Raw genomic sequence first — 10,124 nt, forward strand, 5'->3', positions numbered from 1 at the left:
ATCAGTAGCAGATTGGTGACGCTGGGATTGGACTCATGACCTTCTGATCAGAAGAATCACCTCTAAAATGACATGAAACGAATTATATTACAGCATATAAATAAAATCCCAGACCAGGAGAACACACACAGAGGAAAAACGCTATCTCGGCTCATGATTGGCCGATGCGCCTGTGATTGGTGAGGGAAACAGTAAGCCCCACCCACATACACAGCAGACTCCTGGTCATGGATGGAAGTGGTATTGTCTGGATATAACTTCGAGATCTGTGATGGTTCATTTCAAAACTTACCTTTCAACCGTCCTAACAAATTCTGGATTTTCGGTTTGGACTTGATAACAAAATTATTACATATTAATAAGTAATTATTATGAACATCAATGGAAATGTGTCAAAGAATGATTTAATCTTGAGTACAGTGGGTACACACACACACACACACACTTCCATCACCTGTGTTTAATCACACACTATATCACGCCTTTTATGTTAATGAGGTGGGCGTGTTTCTGTCACCTGTCTTCCCATTGGCTGAGAACAGACGCCCGATCCACCAGGTTTCCATGCACATGCATATTTTATTCGTTTATCGATAATCAACATTGAATGTAAACATTATTTGATGAAACATGTTATGGAGTTAAAACTCTGTACATCTACTGCACCTAACAAAAAAAAATTATATATCTTAAAATTTACCGTAACAACGAGAGAAAAAAACAAAAAACAGCATAGCGACACATTCACGAAGGCTCCAGGCAACACTTTCGAAAGCTCTGGACACAAACAGGATTCGTCTACTGTAGTTGTGTGGGTTGTGACGGGACTCGGCAACGCGGCCGTGGCGACATTTCTTAAAAAAAAAAAAAAAAAAAAAACGTGAATAAACAACTTGGCATATTGCGAGCGAATAAAACGTAAAAAAAAAAGAGAAAAGAAAAAAAACCCCACTGAACGATTTCTGTGATTCGGACAAAAAGTTGCGTCTCGGTCGGTACCTTCAGCTGATAATATTGTCGTGTGACTCGTATTAAGGTTTCACATAGGTTTTTTTTAATTTAGTTTCAAGGTTCACAAGCACCATTAGATATGTAAGCGTGACACGAATGACTTTTATAACGAGAAATGACGACTAAAAGAGAGTCGCATAAATAGTGTGATGAACAGAAGGAGGATGGCGGGCTGGAGACGGCGTACGGACAGAGAGAGGGGAAGATTCCAGTCGTCTCTGTGCTTCTTACTCCAACTCTTCCTCCGGGGTGAAGGTGTTCACCTGCTCTGGCGTCAGACCTGAAACACACCATGCACCGAGTCATTTATCTGTAAACACATCTGATTGGTCAGGTGTTGATTGACAGGTGTTTATATTAATGTGATGGCTGAAATCTGATTGGAGAGAATAATTTATTACATATTTATGGACAAATATATTCAATCGTAAGTCAGTGATTCTGATCGACGCAGAAAAAAAAGCTTTGCTGACCCCGATGGCTTGCCACATAAATATACTTAGTGTGTGTGTGTGTGTGTGTGTGTGTGTATATGGCTGATATAAAATTATATTTCACTGTTATGAGTTAAAAGAATAAAAGTGGCATCTGTGATTTTCCCCTCCAGTTTTGTAATAAAGCTCGTATCTGACAGCTTCAGTAAAACGCCGGCTCAGACGTCGCTTTGTGATTTTAAAATAGTGAAATTATTTTGCATTTAATTTCCATATCTTGTAAAAGGTGCCATAATTTCTGGGTTAAAAAGTAATAAATTTTTCCTTCAGGGAGTCCGATGATTCTCCACCAGACAGACAGAACACAGTGTGTGTGTGTGTGTGTGTGTGTGGGGGGGGGGTTTATGAGTCAGCGTGATGCTGTATCTGGCGTGGTCAGCATGGCCGTGAGATCACTTGTTAGAGCGTTGATCTCACACGTGTTTTTTTTTCCCCAGTCTCTGTGAATCTAAACGTGGTTATTGACCGATCCGCCTCGGTGTGAAGATTTGGACCAGAGTGTGTGTGTGTGTGTGTGTAGAGGAAATCGCTCGCTGTGACTGCAAAGGGAAACGATGCTAAACGCTTCAGAGCACCACCTGAAGTGTTTCCCTTAGAATCGTGAGGAAGATCAACACCGTCTTCAATTCTCTCTTGAAGAATTTTGGTACACGGCCGGCTGAATGAATGTGGGGTAAATCTCAGGTGGGGCTCTTATGAAAGTTTTGGGGAATATACGGGGTACATACTGAGTAAATAATGGGAAATGATCAGGCTGATATGGGGTAACTCGGGTAAATATTGACTAGATATTGAGCAAATACATGAAGGATACACACCGAGTAAATAAAGGGCAAACGGGGTTTATACTGAGTGCATATGTATTAAATATATAATGTATATATAAAGTAAATACTGAGTACATATTGATTAAATATGGGGTAAATATTAAAATGTGCTGCACTGATGTATGAAACGTCTTACTTGAGCCGTTGTTGTCGTCAGGAGACTTCTTCTCCTGCTCCTCCATGTATCCAAAGCTCAACAGCTTGGACATGTTCACTGGAACATTCGGCTTCTTATCATGTGACCTGCAAAAGAAAAAAAAAAAAAAGAAAAAATTGTTTCTATAGTAACAGTTCACAGAGACTCGAAGGGACTCGTTATCATCATTTCCTGGAAGGAGTCTCCAGTGCCAGTGAACATCTATGGAAAAATAATAATGGGAGAAACCTACATTCTTTTGTACTTGTTGGCCTCATCGATGTCCTTCTGGCTCACAGAGAGCTTCTCCATCTCCTCACTGGCCTGGCCGACCGGTGACTTCTGCACGAGTGAGAAACACACGATCACTCAATCATCATCATCATCATCATCATCATCCACATGGTTATAATCAGACTATGATGAGTGTGATGGTGGTGAGAGGGTTAACATGCTCCTTAAAAAACACATCACAAACCGAAAAAATAAAAAGCAGATCGACCCAAAAACAGCAACTAAAATCATCAGCAGAAGTTTAAAATAAAAAGGGGGAGAAAAGAAAAAGAGATTTAATAAGGGATAATTATTCCATTTGCTCTAATTATGAACTAACGGCTGTGGAAGAAAGCGTCCACCTCCGCCGATTCTCGCTACGCTACAGCGGAGCTCTGCCTCACGCATGAACCTTCATGCTGGATAAGATTTCTCCAAACCCCATGGATTTACTGCCTTTTTATATTCGATAAAAAAAAAAAAAAGAATCAGAAATCGGACTGATATTTTAATCAGGAGAAGAAAATCTTTTAGAAGATTCTTATACGCATCAAGGAATATATGCGCTATACAGACAAAATGATGTGGACACCTAAACACAAGATTGGTACGTGCTTATTTTCTAAACATCCTGTTCCGCACTGAGTCTCCATCCGCTCTTATAAGAACCTCCACTCGATTTGCTCTTGGATAGTTATATGTAGGTGAGAAGGGGAGGAGGCCTGCGTTCACATTCATCCCAAAGGTCTTCGATAGGGTTTAGAGCTCTATAGCAGGAGATCCTCCACCAAATCCAACCCATGTAAAGCAGATCTTCACGGAGCTGATTTGTGCACAGGAGCATCGTGATGCTGGAGCAGGTTTGGGTCTCCTAGTTTTAGTGAAAATATTATAAAAATCAATCTTTTAATAAAAAGTGCAATAACGTGTGAATATGGAGCACCTTCGGGTCAAACTTTATATTTCATATCAATTATTTAATGATCTAATTAATTAACAAATGTAATTAAATATCCAATTAGTTAATTAAATACTTTACTGCCATTTTACAAATCTGATACTGACGCTATTCAAACGCCATCACGTCTTATAAAAACGAAGCGAATAATTCAATAATAAACAAAAAAACCCACGTTTTTTTTCTTTTCCTTCATCCAACCCCCCCCCATCTAATTAAAAAACCCAATTAAATAAAAAAAAATCCGTCTTTGATCTGTTTCATGTTATTATTTCTCCTACATTATCACCTAACTTCTCTTCTCTCCCCCTTTCTGTGTAAGTGGCTTCCTTCTATATTATTATAATTCGGAGGTGGTGGGCGGGGCTAAATGCAACTAAACGAAAAGATGAAGTGAGGGGAAAGTAAAACGTGAGGTGTGAATGATCTGGCCGTTACAGTATGACCGTGAAAGACGTGAGAAGAGCGTGAGAGCGTTTTAAACATCTAACAGAGATGAGATGCGGCGGCGTGGTGGCGCTGATGCGGCGGCGCTTTGTTTCACCTTGTCGTTCACTGCGCCAGACTCATTGTCCCAGGCTGAACATTCGTCGGTCCCAAACGGGGCCACCAGCTTGGAGGATTTACCCTGGCTGTAAGCACAAAACCACCGTTTACATCTGCCATCAAACAAACCGTTACAGGAACTCACTGGTTTCAAAGCCTGGCCACAGTGTAACCGCAAACGGATAAAAATGACCACATGGGTTTTAATTGGTAAATAAAAAGGCAATCGTTGGTGAGTCATTGATGAAACGCTTATTCAGGACCTGCTCTAACTTCTCTATAACTTGCGTTATTCTCATCATCGCCACCTAAATCAAAGGTTTACTCGTGAGGAACGTTAAGAGATCCCTCAAAACAACTTCTCCAGATTAAATTCGCTTGTGGGAATGTAGGACCTGGGATTCAAGCCATCATTCTTTCCTGATCTACGAATAGCTGCACGATAAAGACTCAGAGTAAAATAAAGGCCTGTCTCATTTCTAATGGTGCAGTTCCAGCCTCGCTGCAGCAGACATCAGAACAGGAGCCGTCTCGTGCTTTCATCACAACCTACAGCTGTACGGAGACTCGCGGACGTGTAGAATATAATGCGATCTCACCGCTGACTGTCACCGAGGATCTGATCAGAGGGTTCAGGTGCGCAGCCGTTGTCCTCATCGGGGTCGTAGGACAACAAACCTGAAACGCAAATGCGAGCAAACGGGTCAGAACCCAGGACTGGGTAATGATATTCAAATCACCTCAGGTACACCGTACGGACAAAAAGCTTGAACGTCCCATTCTTCCCGTTCTGGGAAGACGTTCTGCTAGATTTTGGAGATTTGTGTGTTGTAAAGTAAAGTCAGGTCACTAGTGTAGGTAGAGTGAGGAGCACCTGGGGTGCAGTCAGTGTTTCATCCTGAGATTGTTCAATAGAGCAGAATCTCGTCTCGTGTAAAACGTCGTTTTATTACTTCAAACATAAATACACTCCAGACAGCAAACTACGCGAGTCAATGAATAGATACTAGACGAGCTAGGACTGGTTGCTATGGTTACAGTGCGCTCATTAGAAAAGTGTAAAGCGTTCACCCTTGTGGCCTCCTTGCTTGGCGAGTTTGACGTAGTCGGAGTCGGTGGACTGGATTCCGACTCTCCTGCCCTTGTTTTTCTCCACCGGTGCCGTGTCGGCGCTCTGGGACAGTCCCGGGATCTGCGACGAGGGACCGCTGCCGCCGTTCGAGTTGGGAACGCTGGTTTTCATTCCTGTGATGAGATTACAGTTAATCGTCGGGCGGGTCTCGGACCTGCGGGAATCTCACAGCGGGTTTGTGTGCTTGCAGGGACACTTACCGGGTTTAGTTCGGCGGTAGTTGGGCTCCGTAGACATGTCTAGTGTTTCAGGTTATCTGCTGAGATTAATGTGTAGGAGAAACGAGCCAACGTGAGCATTAAACGTCGTAATAATAATAATAATAATACTAGCAGGAGTAGAACAGTGGCAGTAAAGAGAGCAGAGATGTTTTTTTCTTCACTGCATAAACCTCTCTCTCTCTCTCTCTCTCTCTCACACACACACACTCTTTCTCTCTTCCCCTCATCTCAGTGCTCCCGGGTTAGTCCTTTAAATGACCTGTGTGTGTGTGTGTGTGTGTGTGTGTGTGTGTGTGTGTGTGTGTGTGTGTTAGTACACAAGGGAATCGGTTATGTGCAAACACTCCTCCATCTATACATCATGTGTCAATCGATCAGAGTCACTACAGACGTCTTCGGGCAACAGCACTGAGCGCACACGTGTCCCGAAACCTAATCCCATCCAAATACTACTACAGAGAGAAATAATCATCATCCTCGTCCCTATTACCCTCATCACCCTCCTGCTCCTCATCATCCTAAATCTTATCACCCTGCTCCTCATCACCCTCCTGCTCCTCATCATCCTAAATCTTATCACCCTGCTCCTCATCACCCTCCTGCTCCTCATCATCCTAAATCTTATCACCCTGCTCCTCATCACCCTCCTGCTCCTCATCATCCCAATTCTTATCACCCTGCTCCTCATCACCCTCCTGCTCCTCATCATCCCAATTCTTATCATCCTGCTCCTCATCATCCACCCCATTATCCTTATTCTCATCATCATCCTCCTTATTCTCACTCATTATTCATCATCCTTCTCATTATCATTCATAACCATCATCCTCCTCCACATCCTTATCATCCTTATCTTCATTATTATCCTCTTCCTAATAAACATCATCCTCCTCCTTATCCTAAAAATCCTCCTCATGCTAATCAGCAGTATGAGGCCTCCGCTTCCATCATCCACATCTTCCTCCTCACACTAATTATCCCCCTCATCCTCATGATCTTCATCCCCCTCCTCATCATGATCTTCATCCCCCCTCCTCCTCCTCATGATCTTCATCCCCCCTCCTCCTCCTCATGATCTTCATCCCCCCTCCTCCTCCTCATGATCTTCATCCCCCCTCCTCCTCCTCATGATCTTCATCCCCCCTCCTCCTCCTCATGATCTTCATCCCCCCTCCTCCTCCTCATGATCTTCATCCCCCCTCCTCCTCCTCATGATCTTCATCCCCCCTCCTCCTCCTCATGATCTTCATCCCCCCTCCTCCTCATGATCTTCATCCCCCCTCCTCCTCATGATCTTCATCCCCCCTCCTCCCCTCCAGCAGCATCAGCAGACTGAACGTTTCTGCGCAATCGCAAGAACATAAAAAACGACCTCATTAAATGACAATAAAACGCGAATATATTAGAAATAATAATAAAATACATTAAAAATTAATAAATAAATAAAACCTTAAAACCTGACATGCAACAAATGTGTATATTATAATACCTCAGGTTTATTTTACACAATATTACAAACAAACCTTTTTTTTCAGGTCATAAAAATGAAGCATATATATATATATATATATATATATATATATATAAAAAAGAGAAGAATAAATAAATAAAAACCAGTGCTGTGTGAAGAGAAATGCTAATCGCGGCTAATTCGCGTTTAGCTAACAAACGATCCGGACGACCCACAAATCATCACTCCACCATTTCAGCTTCCCGACAGGAGAAAATACAACCAGCGGAATAAAAGAATAAACGTGAATATATATATTTATATATTTGATCGTTATGACGCCAGTTAGCTGATTAGCTTCCGTGCTACAGGGCGAGGCATCTCGGTCGCCTGGTAACACAAAGCAGCATCGCGCGCGCTGCTAACTCGACACTATCACGCGCTCGACATACGGTTTCCGCGGCGAATTAGACACAAAAAAACAACAACAACCGGATTTTAAATAAGAATAAATAAAAAAAAAAGACGCGATCGAACGCGGTTCGGATGTAAATCACGGTTCCGTGGTGAGAAAAGCGCTTACATCGATGACCGGGTTGAACTGCGAACCTGCTCGGCGTCTCCTCCTGACGAAGCCTCCGCTCTGCCCTTCGTCGCCGCATTAGCGTGCAGCGCCGCCGTGCACACAGCGCCCCAGCGCCCCCTGTCGACTCAGACAGTACACTACACACACACCATTCACTCTGTATGTGGACCTGTTTAATAAATAATTTATCATGTTTTATTCTGTTCATTAAAACTGTAAATACACATTATATTAAAACTATACAATCCTAAACAGAGCTACTACTAATCACTATATTATTACAATTAGTGCTATTATTACTACTAGCCATAATATTGTGTTGGTTCCCTTTTGCAGCTAAAACAGTTCTGACCCATCAAACATCAACACCATGAACTTCTTCGGGAGCTCGTCTGTTGGATCGGAACCACACGAACCAGCCTTCGTTTCCCACGTGCAGCAAAGAGCCTCGTCCCCCACGACCCTGTCGCCGGTTCACCACTGTTCCTTCCTTGAAGCACTTTTGATGCACCACTGCAGACCAGGAACATCCCACAAGAGCTGCAGTTTTGGAGACGCTCAGACCTAGACGTCAAATCCTTACGCCAATTTTTCCTGCTTCTAACATCAACTTTAAGGACAAAATGTTCACTTGATGCCTAATAAATAAATCCACCTACTAACAGGTCTCATGATGACGAGATCATCAGTGTTCTTCACTTCACCACTCATAATGTTATAATGTTATAATGTTATAATGTTATAATGTTATGTCTGATCATATCGGCGTAACTTACTTATTATAAGCACTTAAAAACCATCACTATTGCAATTTTTCAACATATTATTATTACTGCTATTATTGTAAACATTCTGGAACAAATATCAGTATTATTACTACTGTTACTACTTTCACAACTGATACCATTCCTACTACTTTTACTCCTAAACTACTAACTAACTACTGTTATTATTACTGTTACTATGAATTCTTAATTCAATTCTATGTTCATTTCATCAATAAAAGGTTATAAAATAATGTATAAGTTTGTTCCTCATTTTTGTAAGTTTGCGATGAGGAAAAACTCCCTAAAATTGTAAGAGAAAAAAAAACCTTGGGAGAAACCAGCCTGAAAAGGGAACCTCATCCTGTTCATTACAGTTCATCATCAACTGCTTATAATGGAAATAACCGGTAATATTATTAACACCAACAAATAATTATAGCAATATCATCATCATCATCATCATCATCATCATCATCATCATGAAATTAAGAAAATTGGGTTGGTTTACTTAGATTTGTTTAAAATAAATTACAGGATTCATTTAATCTGAATCTAATCTAATCTAATCTAATCTAATCTAATCTAATCTAATCTAATCTAATATAATATAATATAACAATAAAATCTAATCTAATCTAATCTAATCTAATCTAATCTAACAATAAAAATCTAATCTAATCTAATCTAATCTAATCTAATGTAATGTAATATAATATAACAAAAAATATATAATATAATAAAATAAAATATAATATAAGAAAATCTAATCTAATCTAATGTAATATAATATAATATAACAATAAAATCTAATCTAATCTAATCTAATATAATGTAATATAATATAACAAAAAAATATATAATATAATAAAATATAATATAATATAATATAAGAAAATCTAATCTAATCTAATCTAATCTAATCTAATGTAATATAATATAACAAAAAATATATAATATAATAAAATATAATATAATATAAGAAAATATAATATAATCTATTCTAATCTAATCTAATCTAATCTAATATAATATAATATAATATAATATAATATAATATAATATAACAATAAAATCTAATCTAATCTAATATAATATAATATAATATAACAATAAAATCTAATCTAATCTAATCTAATGTAATGTAATATAATATAACAAAAAATATATAATATAATAAAATAAAATATAATATAATATAAGAAAATCTAATCTAATCTAATGTAATATAATATAATACAACAATAAAATCTAATCTAATCTAATCTAATCTAATCTAATGTAATATAATATAACAAAAAATATATAATATAATAAAATATTATATAATATAATATAAGAAAATCTAATCTAATCTAATCTAATCTAATCTAATCTAATCTAATCTAATGTGTAGTTCAGTACTGTTGCTGGTTGATGAGCAGTGAACTGTTGATTGTTCTGGGAAGTGAAACACTCTGAATTGTTTCATTTCTCTTCATTGTGAACTCTAAATCGCTTTACGGTAAACAGAATCAAAGCTCAAGCTGAAGTAAAAGTCCCCCGGGGTTTCACTCGAGTCATGTGACTTGCTCCATTCGAGGATCAGAGCAGACGTACAGCAGATCGAGAGACAGAGACAGAGTGAGGAGAGCAGAGAGAAGAGAAGAGAAGAGAAGCGAGAGAAGAGAAGAGAAGAGAAGAGAAGAGAAGAGAAGAGAAGAGAAGAGAAGAGAAGAGAAGAGAA

General features: G+C 39.3%; 2 protein-coding genes across 4 annotated transcripts in view; one reads left to right on the top strand and one right to left on the bottom strand.

Annotated features, from left to right (window-relative positions):
- Positions 1–559: 559 nt before the first annotated feature.
- Positions 560–7,740, bottom strand: cUnh7orf57 (chromosome Un C7orf57 homolog). 3 transcript variants are annotated; one of them, XM_083526085.1, is made up of 9 exons: positions 6,971–7,690; positions 6,290–6,604; positions 5,578–6,074; positions 5,317–5,490; positions 4,845–4,923; positions 4,244–4,331; positions 2,722–2,810; positions 2,469–2,575; positions 560–1,291 (listed from the first exon to the last, which is right to left on the bottom strand). In XM_083526085.1, the coding sequence occupies exons 3-9, from the start codon at positions 5,612–5,614 to the stop codon at positions 1,239–1,241; spliced, it is 627 nt and encodes a 208-aa protein (XP_083382211.1). In that variant the 5' UTR covers positions 5,615–6,074; positions 6,290–6,604; positions 6,971–7,690; the 3' UTR covers positions 560–1,238. The 3 variants fall into 3 exon arrangements, with proteins under 3 accessions (XP_083382211.1, XP_083382209.1, XP_083382210.1); XM_083526083.1 differs by lacking the exon at positions 6,290–6,604 and having other exon boundaries at positions 5,578–5,636; positions 7,632–7,740; XM_083526084.1 differs by lacking the exon at positions 6,290–6,604 and having other exon boundaries at positions 5,578–5,633; positions 7,632–7,731.
- Positions 7,741–9,987: 2,247 nt separating this feature from the next.
- The window catches only part of LOC310717705 (cytohesin-interacting protein), a 5,347-nt gene continuing 5,210 nt past the window's right edge, over positions 9,988–10,124 (top strand). Inside the window, exon 1 of the mRNA XM_083526127.1 lies at positions 9,988–10,055. The gene's annotated coding sequence lies outside the window, so the exon portion shown is untranslated. The remainder of the gene's footprint in view (positions 10,056–10,124) is intronic.

Source organism: Silurus aristotelis (assembly GCF_946808225.1).
Source record: "Silurus aristotelis genome assembly, chromosome: 2".
Taxonomy (NCBI): Eukaryota; Metazoa; Chordata; class Actinopteri; order Siluriformes; family Siluridae; genus Silurus; species Silurus aristotelis.